At 46.9% G+C, this 17,998-nt stretch overlaps 1 protein-coding gene across 2 annotated transcripts in view; it reads left to right on the top strand.

The window, feature by feature from the left end:
- Window positions 1–17,998, top strand: part of MED27 (mediator complex subunit 27) — a 197,282-nt gene that overhangs the window by 154,731 nt on the left and 24,553 nt on the right. The window contains exon 5 of one of the 2 annotated variants that reach the window (XM_078061940.1): window positions 13,315–13,422. The exons of the other annotated variant lie outside the window; for it this stretch is intronic. Coding sequence (XP_077918066.1) covers window positions 13,315–13,422 — 108 coding nt within the window. The remainder of the gene's footprint in view (window positions 1–13,314; window positions 13,423–17,998) is intronic. 2 annotated transcript variants of the gene reach the window in all.

Below are 17,998 nucleotides of genomic sequence, written 5' to 3'. Positions count from 1 at the left end.
ATGGAGCAGACATTGTGCAAGGGAGCAGCTTGTCCCCTGGCTGCAGAGAGTTGGGCCGCTTTTGATTTGTTGCTGCAGTGTCATCTGTATGGGCGAGCCCAGACTCACAGTCATCTTGTGACCTCGGCTGGCGGCGCTCAGATGGAAGCTTCCTTCGGTGCCCCACTGTGCAGGACACCTGCACCTTACGTCCGCGAGGGCTCCCGAGGATACCCAAAAAGCCATCCCAAGTGTGGGACGTTCCACATGGAGCTCAGCGCCAGTCCCTTCAGTAGCCTTTTTTTTTTTCCTAATGTCCAAACGTAAGATCAGTTGAGAAATCGGTTTCTCCTTCACTGGCGCACCCCAATATCTCATCCAGTTTTAAGTAATTTGCAGTCGTTCCTTGAAGCCACAGAGCAATCTTCCCTTCGTTAGGTGGATGCGTGATCATTTATATTCTCTCCCAGCCTGGCTGAAGGGTGGAAAACCTGAGATTCCAGACGGGACAGCAGTGCGGCAGAAGGAATCCAGTAAAAACAAGACATTTCGTCGTTTCTTGCAAGACTCTGATTCGGGGCATAAAAGAAATGTTTCTCATTACTAAGAAACAAAGTGTAGACATAGAGGCATAAATCTGAGGCATGGCGTCCTGGTCGCCTAATGCTTGTGGGAGAATAAGACTTCTAAATAGCAGTGCCTCAGTTTCCCCTTATGTTACGGTTATCATTGCGAACAGTTTTGTGAACGTATTCTATATAAATGCAAATTGCTACTATTCAAACTGTATTAACACCTTAGATTTCTCCAGGGATTCTGGGTGAGGAGAAGTCCAGGGCTTAATTTATTTAAAATTGGGTTATAGGAATTCACAGTTTTCAGTACATTTTATGACTTTGTTCAAACAAACTACAGTTTAATTTTAAGCTACCCTAAATAGAGGCCCCCACCCCCCCAAAAAAAAGTTTGTCGGTCTTCTAACTCCTGCATGTATTTAAGGACACAGCTAGCTGCGTTATCAAACACAGAAGGACCAGCCGGGCTTGTGTGGATGTCTCTTTTGTTGTTGTTAACTTGCAGCTGTTCCATTTTCAGCTCTCAGAACTGTGGGACATATTTTCCCATTCATATTAATTGGATTTTAAAGTGACCTTGTCCCTGTATTGATTTGAATTAAAATTTTCTACATCAAGGTCAAGTTGGCACACATCCTATAGTTGAAATATTAAAAAGCCAAGTGCTGCCTAACGGGGTATTAATGGAAGAAGTGGCAATGTAGCGGGGCTCTGTGTGCCACACAGGGCTCTGTGGGTACCATTCCAATGCTCGTGGCAAGCGGCAGATCTGCTCCGGGACCATCTTCCTGGACTGGAATCTGCCTCATCAAAGGGATAGTTCCTGTTTCAGTCGGACCTGCCTCTCCAGCGAAGAGCGTCTCTGAGCACTTCAGCGCCCAGATCGTGCCGTGCAGGGGTGTGGGTTAAGATGACGTTTCAGCTCCTGCGCATTTACACAGGCTGCCTCGAAAACCAGCGGCTGTTACCCTCACTCATAAGCTTGAATTGTGAATCCTCGTCTCCAGACTGCCCGTCTGACATCTCTCCATTTAGATAGTTCAGAAGTACCTTCAGCTTGACGAAAAAGGAAGTGGTTTTCCCCACTCCCTGGTTTCCCCCTCTTCTTCCTCTTCTCATCTCTATAAATAGCAAAACTGTCGACCTGGTGCTCCCGCCAGAAACCTAGAAGCTTCCTTAGCTTCTAGCTCCCTCTCTCTCGCCTCACATCCAGTCTCTAGCAGTTCGTGTCATTTATGTCCTAAATCCATCAGCTTCTCACCGTTTCTACTGGCTTCACCCCTGCTCAGGGTCCCCCCATTTCTCCTCTTGCTCCTTCCATGAAGCAGCCAGGGGCATGTGTTGTAAAAGCACACAGCAAACATGTCATTCCTCTGCTAAAAACCCTACAGTGGCTTCCCATTTCTCCCAGACTCAAAGTGGTAAACTCCTTACCAGAGCTTCAGAGGCTCCTGATGGCCAGCCTGGCCTGCCACCAGCCAGGTCAGCACGTGCCACCTTCTCACCCGCCCCACTGGCCTTCCGCTCCTGGGACACCGGCTCTTCTCCCCCTCAGGCCTTCACACAGGCTTCTCCCCAGCCCAGGCTGCTGTCCCAGCACTGTCCACAGACTGGCTTGGCTTCAGCCAAACTCAAACCATCCCCCTGTCCAGCTGTATTGTCTTCACAGCCCCATGCAGTGAAATGGTCTTATGTTTGTTTGCTGTCCGCCCAGACCTGCCCCCTGAAGAATGTTCACTCATAAGACATTGTGTCATTCACTCCCTCTGTAATCCTGGCACATGGTGGGTGAGTGTCTGTCGAATAAATATTTGAGTGAACTGAATGATCTGATCTAAATGTCACTTTTTTCACCCATAGTAATATCTCTTTAAGCCATCCCCCTTTTCTTCGTTTCCTTCAGAATTTCTTGCAAATCATGTTTCTTTATATATGAGTTTGTTGCCTGTTAGCTCTGTGAATGTGTGTTTCTCCCTCTCCGTGTACCTGATGCCTAGCCTGCACATTACTACATACTGAGCAGATATTGTTGGGTAGAAGGAGGGAGAGGAGGAACGAAAGTGCACGCCGTTTGTGGTCCAAGGCAGCTCTGGGTTGCAGGGTGCATCTGTCTGTCCTTCTGCATTCCTCCTTCCCCACCCGTTCATTCCTTCCCTCTCTTCCTCCATGGCCTCCTTCTCATGGGGGTGTTGTGCCTTCTTCCCACCCTTCTCTGTCCTCTGCAGACCGAATTCTGGAAGGAGGTGGTTTAATTGGCCCAGCAATGTGGGCAGAGCCTTCTGTTCGAGGCCACCGAATAGGGTCGCCCTCGGACAGGTACCGCCCCCGGGCCTCCCCCAGTGCAGGGGACAGCTGCTTCCCTGGCACAGGTAGGCTCGGTGAGGCAGGACCATTGCACATGGTGGCTTCCTTACTGTGTGTTTAGTACAGGGGACGAGTAAAGCGTGCCTGCCGTTGAGGATCCTTCTTCAGATCTGGTAGGAGAAACTCGCCATTTTCACTGTGTCGAGAACACAGCAGTCAGCTTCTCCTTTCTTCAGCTAACCTGAACTCCCCTGCAGTCACATAAATCTTTCCGGAACTGGGACACCCTGTTTTCATGCAGGCCATGCGTCAGTTCCGCACTCTCCTCTTTCCCAGACAAGCTGTTATTACATAGTTGGAAGATATGTTTTATAAATTAAAGTGAGCTAAGTTTTATTTTGACAATTTGGAGGATTTTTCCTAACACGGCAAGAGAAGCCCAGAGGTAGCTGGAGACCCAGATCAGGACAGACAGCCCTTCTCTGTTCACTCTGGTTTTTTTACCTCGTGTGTGAATTTTTGTTACTGTTCTGAGGGGGACCTGAAGGGAGCTGGGGTAAGAAGATTATGAGGAAATTTATGTTTAGCATGTGAAATAGGAAGTTATTTCTCAGGCCATCCTTCTCATGAAACCTTTCGGCGAGACTTGGCAAATGAGTCAGTCTTCTCTGATGTTCCCCTCCAGCCAGGTTAGGTTTGACTTTAGAAGAGAGGGATGGATGGGTTCAGGAGGAGCAGGTGCCCAAATGGTTAACATGGGCACTCCTTCGCAAATGAGTCCAATTCATTCATCAACAGAATAAGCCACCGAATGCAAAATAAACCTCATCTTATTAGAATGTTTAATAATTATTAAAAACAATTGCTACCATGTAGCCAGGGCCAGTAGTGACCACCGTCACCCCAGCACCTAATAGCACCAGCTTTCCACTTCACATAAAGGTTCCGTTTCAGAGATGAGAAAGCCAGAATTCCCCGTGGGTTGCTTTTCCCAGGGCCACCCTGCTCTCTGTATTTGGCAGGGGCAGAATTTGAACTTGGGTCTCTGGGCTCCATGCTGCTTTTCCCCCGTGACAAGGAGAGCAGTGGGAGGAACCCAGCTGGACCTCTGCTGGAGTACCTGCTGTGTTTTAATCACAGTGCTGAGCACTGTCTGTTACCACATGTCTGGTATCATTTCCTCTCACAACAGCCTTATCCTGGGTTTACAGGCAGGAAATTGGGTTCTTAACAGGCCAGGTAACTTGTCCCAGGTCACGCAGCCAGGAAGGGGCAGAGTGAAGACCTTAGCTCAGGTCTCTGTTTCTCCCAAAGTTCATAAACCTAATTCCCATGCCTTCTTGCCTTGCTGGCAAGTTGATTTTCTGACTTGTTGGTAGACAGAATCTAAAGTCGGCTTACCTGCTTCATTTTTCCCGGGCGTTTGTCAAAAGGAAAAATAGAATTCCCGTCTTGGGGCTGTGAGGACTCTGTATCACAAGTCTAGTCCATACGTTGGGGTTGCTTTCTGGTTTCATTTTTCCTTATATTGCATTTCATTGCATTGCATTTATCATCGGAGGTCCATCCCGTTGAATAAAACGAGTGACCTTTGGCATGCAGGAACATCGTCTTATCTCTGACAAACCCTTGCTTTGATCCCTTGGTTTCCAAGTCACATCACCCATTTCCCTTTTACAATTCTGTTGCCGGCCAGCTCTTTGCCTCCTCTTGCAGGCCACTGACAGATAATGGATCTAAGCCTCAGCCTTGCCAGAGTTTCAGCTTCTCGGGGTGGGTCTGTGTCTGTTTCCTTGTAGCTATATCCAGTTTTAGCGTTTTCCTAGACGGAAACAACAGCCCATTTCCCTCTGTTCCTCTTAGTTGCCAGTCCCCCTCACTGCTGCGGCTTCTGGAAGCCTGCTATTGGGAGAACAGTTCGCCCACCGTGAGTTTCGGGACTACACATACCTAGCAGCTATGCAGAAGTCAGAGTGCTAAGTTTTGTTTAAAAAAACGTTAAAGGGCGCCTGGGTGGCTCAGCTGGTTAAGCGTCTGCCTTCGGCTCAGGTCATGATCCCAGGGTCCTGGGATCGAGTCCCGCATGGGGCTCCCTGCTCAGCGGGAAGCCTGCTTCTCCCTCTGCCTCTGCCTCTCTCTCTCTCTGTCTATCATGAATAAATAAATGAAATCTTTTAAAAGATAAAAATTTAAAAAACGTTAAAATTAGATGAAACAAGTGCTTTAATAGGGTCGTATAGATGGGATCCGGAGTGTGAGTTTAAAGGCATTTGTGAGGGAAACCAAGAGCCTCGTGAAGCAGGGTTTCAAGCCACTTACCAGAGACCCAGAGAAGACGGCGGGGTGGCTGGAGGATTAGATGAAGCAAGGCTCTGCGGTCGCCATTGTTTATGATTCAGAGATACTGTATGGGGTCATGGGCTCAGTGTGGGAAGGGGGAGCAGCAAGAGGCATGCTTCTGGCCCTGCACAGAAGAGCAGTGAACTCGGACTCAAATCTTTTGAAACCTCAGCTGCCTTCTGTTGAGAATGACAGTAAGACAGCCGGCTGGGCTGCGTCTCCCCGGGTTCTTAGAGGGGAAGCTGCAGCCTTCTGGGCATGCCCTGTCCTTGTCCTAAGTCAAGAGGGGAGGCTGCAGTATGTGGGGGAAGACTCCCAGGAGTCAGGGAAGAGCCTGGGTGGGCAGTGGACATATTTTTCTAGGCCATATCTAAGAGCATCTCTTGAAGGAATGTTCCATGAAATACCATTTGTGGAGCGCTCGTCTGCACACCCAGCTCTACCTTTCTGCTAATTGGACAGGTGCCAAACCAGGCATTTTCTGATGGTGCCAGACGGCTCAGTGAAGGAGTACACTGCCCTCCCCAAAGTTCTTCATACGCCGTGAGCCCCACATTGGTATAGCACTTACATGCCCTGCAGTTAATTCAAGCATGTGCCAGCTTTATCACCTCCTTCAAGGCAGGAGCCATATTTGACACTTCTTAACCTCCTCAGGCTTCAGTTTGCCCCTTTAAAAATGGGGGAGTTGGGAAAAATGATTTTTAAAGTCCTTTCCAGATCTAAGGTTATATGATTCTCTGAATCCACGTCCTCCCCCAGGGCTTCACGTGGCACAGACACAGGTATCAGTGAATGCTTACTGAAACCGTTCACTTTATCCTCCTCTTTATTTGGAATTAGTACGAAGAAGACTCTTAATACACTGTACTGAAGAAAAATTGTTTCTGAGCCTCTGTAGAGATGCCTCTCTGCCCCTCCCTCCCTCCCTATCCCTCACCCTCCAAATACACTTTGACGGACATCACTTAAAATACAGCAGACCCCTTAAGGATACCTACATATTACACTTTACCTTGTTTATACTTGGAAAATAACATTCGTAAATGGCCAAATGATTGGCTTCTTTTCCCCCCTCCTTTTTTAACATTCCCCTCCCCTGAAGCAGAGCTCAGCCATGCAGCTTTTGTCTGAATGACAAATACCATGCTACCCCCCCTTCACTTCCCACATCCATGCTTTATGCCTGGTCAGGGATGCCATGTCTGGGACTGGCTTCCACATGCAAAAGAGCTTCTGGTCCACTCCCCGCCCGTGTCTCCGGGACACAGATACTGCTCAGTTCCCAAGTGCCTTTCTCCCTGCATCGGCCCCGAGGGAATAAGCTTTTAAGTGATCCGTTTCCCTCACCTTGGAAGCTCCTGTGGTCTCTGCCAGCATAGCTAGATCGCAGCTACCAGCTTTGTTAAGTTTGTGTTAGACAACAGTTGGTGGTGGAGCGAAACTAAATATTTTTGCCATTATCCTCAACTTTCCTCCCACTTTCCCTTCTTATCTTGTGACTTGCCTTGCCATCGTGAACTGGAAATTCTCTTACTGGGACACAGCTTGGCAGGCGGCCGTTGGGAGACCCGACAGAGACCACCGACGCAGCCCCAGCTGCCCAGAGCCCAGCTAGCCTCACAGGCGACGCGGCAGTGACGGCACGGCTGGGGGCACCTCCCTGCAAGGGTGACGACCGGCGGGGAGTCCTGCTGGCTTCCTCGGACTCTTCACAGCCTGACATTTGAGCACTCGTGGGGACAGACACAGGAGGAGTAGTGAGTGAGCTCTTCGGAAATGTGCTGCTCAGTAATAGAAGTGTTACCTTGGTAACAGCAAGCCCGCTTCATTACCAGATGGCATTAGCTTTATTTGTGGTATCCCAGGCAGTGGCCAAGAACCAGCCTGTAGCCCCTGTCACTGGGCGTTTCGCCCGGGACTGTGGCCGGCACCGGCTACTTTATGGAACGATGTCCACTGGCCAGTTTATGAGGCATTGCCATGTCAGGCTACCAAAACTCCAAGGTCATTACAACCTGGTGCATCCAGTTATGTTCGAAACTAGTGCAATCTGGATATATGAGAATCTGAATCCTTGTAGAGTGACGGGAGGGCTGGAAAGAACATTAGAGAATGTCCATTAAGCTCCATCTCGATGAAGCTTGAAAGGCTCGTGTGGCCCTTTCCACCACGCCATGCTCAAGAGGAACAGGCTAGCAGCCTTCTGTTTTGTCGCAGCCACGTTTCACATGGATCAACTCGACTGATTTCCTCACGGGCCCCTCCACATTCCGCAGCTGAGTAAACAGGCGTGAGAGGTGGTTTGACTTGCCCTCAGTCACACAGCCCAGTGGCAGATGTGGGACTGAAGCCCAGTGCACTTGACCTGCACACTAAATTGGCCTCTTTTGGATGTCAGCAAAGTGTCTAGATCAGCCCACAGGACAGCTTCATTCATGTCTTCCCCTAAACTGCCCCGACTTTCAGGCTTGCAGACTTCCCACTCAGCAGTCGGTCATGGAAGGCACATTTTTGTTCATACCTCAGGGCCCAGCACCACTGTCATCCACTCTCTACAACTCCCTTTAGCCCCAGATACCACAACAGAAGGGAAAATTAACTTCAGTGGCAAGTTCACTGAACTGGTTCCAGCTTTGATGTTAACTGACTCAAATGATTTCACTTCCGCCAAATCCAGACTGGGCTTGGGCCGAAGAGCAGCAGTTACCGCTGGGAACGTATCCCACGCCGGGCCTGTCCCTCACCCTTGCTCGGTGCATTGTCTTGCTGACCCCTCACAGTCACTCTGAGGTGGAGCTATCGTGATCTCCGCTGGGTGAGAGGAAGCCGACGTCAGAGAAGGTAGATGACCAGCCAAGCTTTCCAGCAGCAGAGCTGAGACCTGACTCCAAGTGCATCTGATTCCAGAGCCTCATGGTGTCAGGCTTCAAAGTTGCGTACGGAGTTTTGTTATGACGGTGTTAAAAATTCAGAAAGCCATAAGCCTATGCGTATTCCACCTAAATGAGCACCAGGGTCCTTTCTGGGTTTCTAAAAAATAAGAATGGACAAACTTGGGGCGCCTGGGTGGCTCAGTCAGTTAAATGTCTGCCTTTAGCTCAGGTCATGATCCCAGGATCCTGGGATCGAGCCCCGCGTCGGGCTTCCCTTCAGCAAGGAGCCTGCTTCTCCCTCTCCCCTCCCTCTGCCTGCTGAGTGTGCTCGCTGTCTCTCTCTGTCAAATAAATAAATAAAATCTTTAAAAAAAAAAAAAAAAAAGAATGAGCAAACTTCATAGAGTTTCCCAATTTGAGAGAGAATGGAGTTGTCCAGAAACCGCTGCAGGCTAGTAGGGGCACAAGCCGTGGGGCTGCTCACTGAGGGGGAAGGTGGAAAGGAGGATACAGACCTAATTCATATTCATAAAATGAAAAACAAAAATTTTAACGCTTCAAAAGTCTGTGCCCCTCTTGCCCTGGCCATTGTCCTGAAATGCCGTTTCCCACTGAAAAGAGCCAGGGCTGTGGAGGAGATGGCTGACTCGTGACCTTGGGCAGGAATTGTACCAGACAACCTGGACTGTCCTGTACCAGATAGCAGGGGAGCCATCACAGAGACTAGACTGTGTCCAAAGGACCCAACCAAGGAGATGCCCACGGGCCACAGGGCGATGTGAGCGTCAGGAAGAACGTAAGACTAGTAATTGTGTCAGGTGCAAATACATCAAATGTGCTGAAATCCATGAGTTTATAATGTGGGTAGAAAACTAAGCCGTCTGCATTGGAAGGAAACTAGTGAACCGATGCATAGTTTTGAAGACTGGTGAATAAAGGGAAAGAATGGAGCATTTATCCTGCCTCTCCTGTGTGATAACCTCAATCACTGAGTAGCCAAATAGTAGATGGGGGTAAGTTTTTTTTTTATAAAAGTGCCCCAGCTAATAAACAAAGATGGAGCGATCACATTGGCATGTGGCCGGCTGAAGCCCCTGGTGAATTAGTGGGTCAGCAGCTGCCCGCGCCACCTGCTGAGACACCCAGGCTCGCTCACCTCCCGTTGGTAGACCGTAACACCGCCCGGGAACTCATCGTGCCAAGACACCTCAAGCCTGAATCTCCTCTCATGCCAACCTACAGGAAGTACAAAGTAAGGAGGAACATGTGAAGTACACCATGGGGACGCCATCAGCGAAATCCAGACTGCAGAAAACGCTGTAGAAAAAAAATGACCCAGTTTCTTCAACAAATAAAATGGGGGGTGGGAGTAGAGATGGGGCGCCTTTAGTTTAGGAGAGCCTCATGAGACGTGTCAGCCAATCACATTGTGTGGGCTAGATTCGGATCTTGGCACAAGCAGACTTTTTTAAAAGTGGCATTTACGAAACTGTTGGAAATTAGAACCCTGACCACTTGAGTTTTGATAACACTGAAGAATTCTTGTTGCTTGAGATGTGGGATGGCATCGTAGTCTTGCATTTTTTTGTTTTGAGAGTCCTTTTAGAGACACAGAAGGATATGTTTACAGATGAAATGATGGTACTATGGCTGTTACTTGTTTTGATGTAACACAGGAAGGGAAAAGGAGTTGGGGATGGAGGTGAAACAGGATTTGCCAAGAGCTGTAGTTGTTGAAGTTTGGGGCAGGGGTCTGTGGAGGTTCCAGTTTCGCTTACTTTTGTGTATGTGTTTAAATATTTCATGATCAATAGGTTAGGGGCACCTGGGTGGCTCAGTCGGTTAAGTGTCCAACTCCTGATTTCCACTCAAGTCATGATCTCAGGGATGTGGGATCAAGCCCGCATTGGGCTCCACGCTCAGCGGAGAGTCTGCTTGAAGATTCTCTTCCTCTGCTGCTCCCCCCAACTCACACGCACACACTGTCTCTCTCTAGAATAAATAAATCTTTTTAAAAATTTTATAGATAAATAAATGGGTTAAAGAAATTAACTAAATCGCTCCTTCCGGGAGGGGGATGGATTTTACTTTGTTTCGATTTAATGTACTACCTGTTACTGACAAGAGAGAAGTGAAATAGGTACGTTTGTACCTTTGTAGCTGGCATAAATAACCCTTATGGCTTGCGCTGGCAGATTGCATCAGAAGACTTTAAATATTTGTACTGTTGGCCCCAGTAATTAGAGTTGTACAAATCTATCTTCAGGAAATAATCCCAAGCACAGCAAAAGCGTGGTGAACAGAAGTGCACATTGTAGGCATATTTATATTAGGGAAAACTTGGAAGCAACTCATGTCCAGCAATAGGAGAATAGTTAAAGAAATTATAAATCTATCCACTCAGTAGAGTGCCAGGCAGCACATACTGCCACTTCTGAAGACTGCACAGCAAGAAAGAACAGTGCTTACGTCATAACTTTAAATAAAAATTTGATTTGAAGTTAAGTATATAGTTTCAGTTGTAACCATGTTAAAAATTCAGAAACAGTAGATCTTTTTCCCCCCAGTTTTATTACAGAGTAATTGATTTACACCACTGTATAGGTTTAAGGTGAACAGCACAGTGGTTTGATGTGAAATGATGACCACAGTAGGTTCAGCCAACATCCATCTTCTCCTATAGATTCTGTAGGAAGAAGAGAAAAGGAAAAAAAAATTCCTCCTTGTCACGGGAACCTGTAGGATTTACTCTGCACACAACTTTCCTCACACGTGTAGCAGAGCTGTGGTCAGCTTCTGCGCATCGAATCCCCAGGACGCATTTCTCTCGTAACGACATTTGGGCCTTTTGGCCCCCTTCTTCCGGTTCCCCCTGCCCTACCCTCCGCCTCTGGTAACACAAAGTCTGACCTCTTTTTCTATGAAATCCATAAACCTTTGATAGTAAAAAGATTGAAAGGAAATCCCCCTGAAATATTAAATATTAATGTTTTCGAAGGGCAGACTGTGATAATTTCCTCCCTTTTTACCCTAATTTTAGGTTTTTCTATAACAAGCATATTGATTAGCTAAGTTTTTAGTATTCGTTAGCTTTAAAATACCAAAATTCACTTTTAAAAAGAACAAAGATTAAATATAAAATTTCTAGTATCTTTACTGTGGTTTTTTTCTGAATTCCATCTTAAAATACTTGAGAAATGACAAAGGCAATTTATTGGTTAAAGTCAGCTAGACTTTGGTTTTTTAAGGAAATAATAGCTTAGTTATCTCTGCTTATTAGCAAAGAGAGTTAAAATGGGCAGTTGAAAATGGTGGCCCTTTTGGAGACGGCGTGTTGGACCTCCACTGCAGCCCAATGAGAGGCTATATTAATTTCAGTGTTTATAATTACAAAACTGTGAACTTGATTCTTTTCCTCTCTCTCTCCCTTCCTCCCCATAGACTGCATGTGAACTAGTGAGAGTTGGGGCTCCTACCTCGGTGGTTTATTGACATCCTTATCTAGTGATTTCCAGTAATCCAAGAGGTGGCCCATTAAACGTTACATGGTGTAGCAATATTTGAAAGTACTATACAGAAATGAGATGTTTTTATTAACATTCTCTTAAATGTAAATAATGGTATCATCTCTTTTTCTTACCCTGTTTATAATTCTGGACCATTTTAGGCATGCAAAAAGAGAGATCCTCTCAGCACTTAGAAGTTATTGAAGGAACCAGGGACGCCTGGGTGGCTCAGTCGTTAAGCGTCTGCCTTCAGCTCAGGTCATGATCCAGGGTCCTGGGATCAAGCCCCACATCGGGCTCCCTGTTCTGTGGGAAGCCTGCTTCTCCCTCTCCCACTCCCCCTGCTTGTGTTCCCCCTCTCGCTGTGTCTCTCTCTGTCAAATAAATAAAATCTTTAAAAAAAAAAAAAGTTATTGAAGGAACCAGATACTAGGAATGTTTGCTCATATCCAGGACTAATCAAGGAAAGAGGAGGGTTGTTGCTGGGGACAGGCGGACAGCAGAGAGCGGGGAAGTGAGGAGAGGGTGCTGGAAGGTGGCATCAACAGCAACAGAGTATATGTTGGATCACAGGATTAGGCTTGGGGCGGGGGCTCTTTTCAGCCCATTCTTTGACATTGGAGCCTTGTCAAACAAGCCGGACCGTGGGCCCTGCCTGGGTCCTGTTCCGAGTCTGCCTCCAGGGTCTCATCTGGGAAATGAACAGAAGAGGTGTAGCAAAGTATCAGGAGTTACATGAGCCCCTAAAAGAAAGGAAGGTGCTGTTTCTATTCTTAGTGCTGAGCCTGTTCCAGCAAGCAGAGCAGGTTACTTTTTCCCTGGCATTATATGAAGCTACACTTTCTTTTTTTTAGGTGTGTGGGTTTTTGTTTTTTGTGTTTTTTGTTTTTGTTTTTGTTTTTAATCCATAATACGTGCTTAGGTTCTAAGAGAGTAAAAGCACTTAATGTATTTCCAGGATCATGTTCCTTTTTGGAGATAAAATTCAGCTACTTTCCATTTACCTTCAGAACTTACTTGGTATTGCTTCTCTACTTACACTGAGCTATTATAGATAGATAGTTCAGCCGGGTGGGCGTTTGGTGCCTGCCTTTAATCTCTCTGCTGTATTCTTCTACATATTCCATGGGTGTACGTAGGGCCATGAAATAATAGGAAAACAAATGTGCTTACCAAATCCTAGGATGCCAGAATCCTAGGATAGCCTTTGAAAAAGATCATCTTAAGACAGAAAAAAATAGGGCACCTGGGTGGCTCAGTCGTTAAGCATCTGCCTTCGGCTCAGGTCATGATCCCAGGGTCCTGGGATCGAGTCCCACATCGGGCTCCCTGTTCGGCAGGAAGCCTGCTTCTCCCTCTCCCACTCCCCCTGCTTGTGTTCCTGCTCTCGCTGTCTCTCTCTCTGTCAAATAAATAAATAAAATCTTTAAAAAAAAAAAAAAAGAAAAAAAGAAAAGGAAATTTTACTTTATCCAGCAGATATTAAACATATGGAACTTATCCTGAGATTTATGAGCCAAAAATATAAATAAATTCAGTGTAGATTGCAGGAGGGCCTTGTTTAGAGCTTGTTCCTGAACACTTTAGGATGCCTTCCCTCGGAGGGCCCTCCCATGCATCTCTCAGCAACAAGAGGAAGAGGTGATCCTTTCTTCTTCACAGAGTCTTGCCCAGCCTCATGCATTTGTATGGTCGAGTGTAAGCTTTCATGTTTGCATGCATGTGTTTTGACAGGTGACCTTGGGAAAGGTGTTGAAAGTGATTGTCGTCATGCGGAGCCTATTCATCGATCGAACAATAGTAAGGGGATATAGTGAAAATGTCTACACAGAAGATGGCAAGGTAAGCATTCTGGAGTCTTTTGTTTCGTTTTCCTTTATTTTCTGTGTCCCAGAACAAATGTAGTAGAGTCCCAGTTGAATGACATTAAACACTAGCAGTCATAGCTGAAATGATCAACAAGCATGGTTTATCAGTATGAAGATGAACGTTTTACAGAAAAACATTTCTCTCTCTCTCCCCTTGCATTTTTCATCAAGCTTCTGCTTTTTCCTTTAAGCCTGATGCCCTTAGTTGAATTTCTAATTTATCACCTTAGACCTCAGTTGCCTCATTAAATGTGTCTTCTGAGGAAATGGATTTCTTTCTTTCTTTTTTTTTTTCCCGCCCCTTAGTACAGCACATCAATAGCCCAGGGTTTGGCATTTTCAGCATTTTGCTTTTCCTAGAACCATGAGGAAAATTCGAGTTACTTTGACACACAACCTGCTCGGGATCTTTTCCTATGAAGCTAACAAGGAGCCCTGGGGAAGTGGCTTATCCTCAATAGTACATACTGAACACTGCAGTTGAAAAAAGGGAAGTTCTTTCCATGGTGATTTGTCTCATAGAAAGTTCACCCATGTGAACCCCTAATTTCTCTTGACTGCACACTGTCCATATGGCTCTATGGAGAGCATCAGAAGATGCTAATGGGAGCTGACAGCCTTCATTTGTGTTGGCTTCCAGAGTGTAATGAGCGCTCCGCCTGAGATACCCACCTGGATGCACCCCGGCCACTTCGTGCACCAAGCCTCTGTCTGCCCCTCTCTCCTGAGCTTTCCCTTCTCTTCATGAAGCCCATTACAATTTTTAAAGTTTGCTATAGTTCTAGCTCACCACCCAAAAGCCACGTTATAATGAGGATAGAACATTCTTCAAAAAAAGGTGACAGATGTAGCTTAGCACATAACAGTGTGCTACGTAAGAGCTGTGACCCACAAAGTGATGAGATTTGTGTTTTGAACAAGTAACCCAGCATCTCCACATCCCACACAAGTGTTGTCAACGAGGGAAGCTACTCTTACTTCAGGGACTCTGCCAAGTTCTCGTAGATCTCCCCATTGAAAGCAGAGTGTTCCTCAAGGGGAGATTTCTGTTTTCTTTTTGGAAAAACCAAAGTGTCTTTAGAGCAGCTGTGGAGAATAAAGCACGTCACCGGGGCAGGCTGGTCTTCGTGTGAATGATTTGTGAACCCTGGCGGCCCCTCTCATGAGCAGCTCTAGACGAGTGAGCAACAGCAGAAACACCCCCAGCCAGGAGCCTGCGCCTCACTGGCCCAGCCGTTTAGAGGTGTGGTTCTTGTCGCCTTTGTTCGAGGTTCACAACTCCTCAGTCACACCTGGTATGAATCACAGTCCTTGCCCTCCAGAGACCCACAGGTGCACTGGGGAGAGAAGGCTGGAGACATAGAAAGCTAAGCAACAGGAGCGACCGTGTGACAAGAGGTACAAACTTGGGAGAGGGAGGAAGCATTCTCTGAAGTTAGATTCTAAGGAGTGAGGGTTTACCTACTTTGCATCATCTCTTTAACTTTGTATTTGCCCCACACGGAAGTGTCCTAACTAAGACCTGTAAAGCAAAGCACTTAGCACTTTGCCACCTAGTTACCACTCAGTAAATAACGAATACTATTTTTATTCTGCACTTAAAACAAGGGATTTAGAAAATTGTCACATATGTATGCTTCTAGGATTTCTCTCTGGCTACTCCCCCTCAGGTGCTTCCAACCAACCCCACCCTCACGCCCCCACCCCATACCGTGGTTTCATGTGTCAGCCCACAGAGATCACTCCCGACCTGTGTCTAGGTGGCACCTCTCCTCCCCAGGTGCTCCACCTCACCTTCAGCCCGCCCAAAACTCCGCTCACCGTCTTCCTCCTGAAACTCAGTTTCCCTCCGCTGTTCCTCATCTAGGGTAACTGTACTACCACCTAATCGCTCAAACTGTCCTTCTGCTCCCCCAAATCCAGTCTGTCAGCGGGTTCTGGTGATTCTCCTGCTTACGTCTCTCCCAAGTTGGGCTCCTCCTGTCCGTGTCCCCTTCCTCCAGGTTCTCCTTATTTCTCAGTGGAGCAAGTGCACTGGCCACCTCATGCCTCGTCTCCAGTGTTACTTCCCTCCCACAGTCTGTCCTTTACTTGGCTTCCAGAGCAGTCTTCCCAAAATACACATCCAAGCGTATGATTTCCTGCTTTCACCATCCCCTGTTGCCCAAAACATGCAAGAAAGTAGAATATTAATAGGTATTAGACACAAAGCGGTTCATGGTCAAAATGTCTGAGAAACACAGGATTAGAGAAGGTTCAGTAGGTTTCTTTACTATAGAAATTCTTGGAAACTTTAGTTTGCTTAGTGTCCTGTGAATTTCCTAAGAGGACCATATAGTGTGCGGTATTTTCCTAACTTATTTGAACCCCAAATTCATTATTTCTTCCTTTCCTCTCAGTATATTGTGACACTGGCATTTCTCAGAACATGCTTCTGAAAACCCTGGCTTCTAAAATAAAATCCAGACTCCTTAGCAACACATAGAAATGCCAGGTGATCTGGCCCCTGCCTTCCTTTCTGACCTCAGCTGACGTCATTCTGTGAGCACGTTTTGTCTTACTCTCCAGCCTTTTGTGCTGTTTGTGGCTCCCACAACTCTCTCACTCACTTGCACCCTCGGTGCCCTCGGCCTGAGATGCTTTGTCCTCCTCGTCCACCTGACACACTCAGCTCTTCCCTTCATCCTGTGACGCTGTCCCAAGAAGACGCCGCAGGTGCCTGGAGTGCTGGAGAAGCTGGCGCTGTGTGGGAGGGGACAGTGGAGAAGCCTGCTTCGGATGTGCCAGTGCTGTAGCCGGAATGGAAGAGCGGAGAACCAAACACCAGAGACGAAGACCAAAAGAAGCAGCCGAGAGTGTAGTTATAAGTGCAGAAAATGAAGGAGACACATACTCATGTGCACACGGTGCACATCTTCCTAATGAGAGATTAGCGTGGGTTCTCTCTCTGTTCATCAGAAAGAAAATGAGTGTGTGTCTGGGAACCTGAATTCTGCTGTGATTCATATCACAAATGTGATACAGGAGGCCTCTTGCTACATTTTACAGCTGCACACATTGGCCCAAGTGGTCGGCAGGGACCCTAAAACAGGGAAGAGCAAGACTGAGAGACCAAGGCGTTTGTTGTGTCAAAGGCACATTAACCGCATTTGGCAGAGGAGCTCTCTAAACGACCGCTCTGCCCAGAATCGAATCCTAGCCAATTTGATTAGCACCTTCTTTTTTTCAGAGCACTTTACAAAACCATGCAGACATTATTAGTGTTCTATTTTGAGTACCGATGCTGGTATATGTGAATTTATATATAGTTATACACATGTAAGCCTTAGTGTAATTAACGTGCTGAGATGTCTAGCACATCCCAAACAAAATGAACCTTCGGAAGGAGCCACTGGAGCTTGAGGTGTGGTCCTCAAGAGCAGATTGCTGCTTGCAGTTCTGCTGTTCCGGACATGCAGGTCTGCATTGCCGAGCCGGGGCCTGAGCACTTGCCTGGGGGTGATTTGCTGCAGTCTGAGAGCTCAAGCCACTGATACCGCAGGCGCGGCGTGGAAAGCCGTGGGCTTGCTGGGGTCTGAACCCAAAGCAGCCAACACCTCCGGAAAGGTTTAATTATCCCTGTTGCTACAATAGTGTCCCGGCGCCCCCTCCACCACCCCGCGCCCTGATTTCCAGACCTGGCAGGTTTTTTTCCCATCAGAATCCCAGCAAGGCTGTCACTTTGCACTTTGCAGGAACCGCCACCGCTGCCATCCTCATCGTCTGCCTCTTTACCTGGGATGCATATTTTTGAGACCAAGCTCCAGTAGACTAATTCCTCTAATAAAATGTAAAAATGCTTTTAAAACTTACCAACCCGCTATTCACTGTAACCAGGGAGGCGCAGAGAGCCATGACTCAGCATGTTAAAAGGCAGATTTAAGTTGAATACCTGGCCATTGTCCTGATTTTATACCCACCAGACTTAACTGAAAAAATATAAGTGTCTCGGTTGAATTTATCTTATTAAGGGATTTAGGTTATGTTAATGCTATAGCTTCATTAATTACCCCATATCAATAAAAAAGGCAGCTTTTAGCCTCCTAGCGAAAGAGAGGAAAAGAAATAGTGGTATCAAAGGGAACCTTCAAAGACAGCCAGAGCTGTCTCCAGGGTAATTTCTGATCCCCGCATTCTTCCCACTTCAAAGTTGGATGTATGTGTGTGTGTGTGTGTGTGGGTCGAGGGGGATGGGGAAGCTTGAATCTGATTTCTCTAATAAGTGTTGGCATCAGCCCCGTTTGATATTAGATGCAGGGAACATTTTGATTTGTTATAGCCTTTGAAATTGTTCAGACGACCTTCAGAAAAATGTTCTCTTGTTATTTATGGGGGAAGGGGGAAAAGCTGGGGAAGGGGCCTCCGGTTAAATTCGCATGCGGACGGTGCCCGGAGTTGTGCTTTTCAGCAGTTTCTAGTAATAGATGTCTGTCCTGATCGAAAGTGAAAAGTTGAAGAACAGCAGACCCGTAACACTAGTTCTATGGTGAGACTTGTTCACTTCCTGATTC

This window comes from Halichoerus grypus, chromosome 14 (genome assembly GCF_964656455.1).
Source record: "Halichoerus grypus chromosome 14, mHalGry1.hap1.1, whole genome shotgun sequence".
In the NCBI taxonomy this organism is placed as follows: domain Eukaryota; kingdom Metazoa; phylum Chordata; class Mammalia; order Carnivora; family Phocidae; genus Halichoerus; species Halichoerus grypus.
Note: the sequence above shows the minus strand (reverse complement) of the source record. Positions and strands in the feature narration are given on the sequence as shown.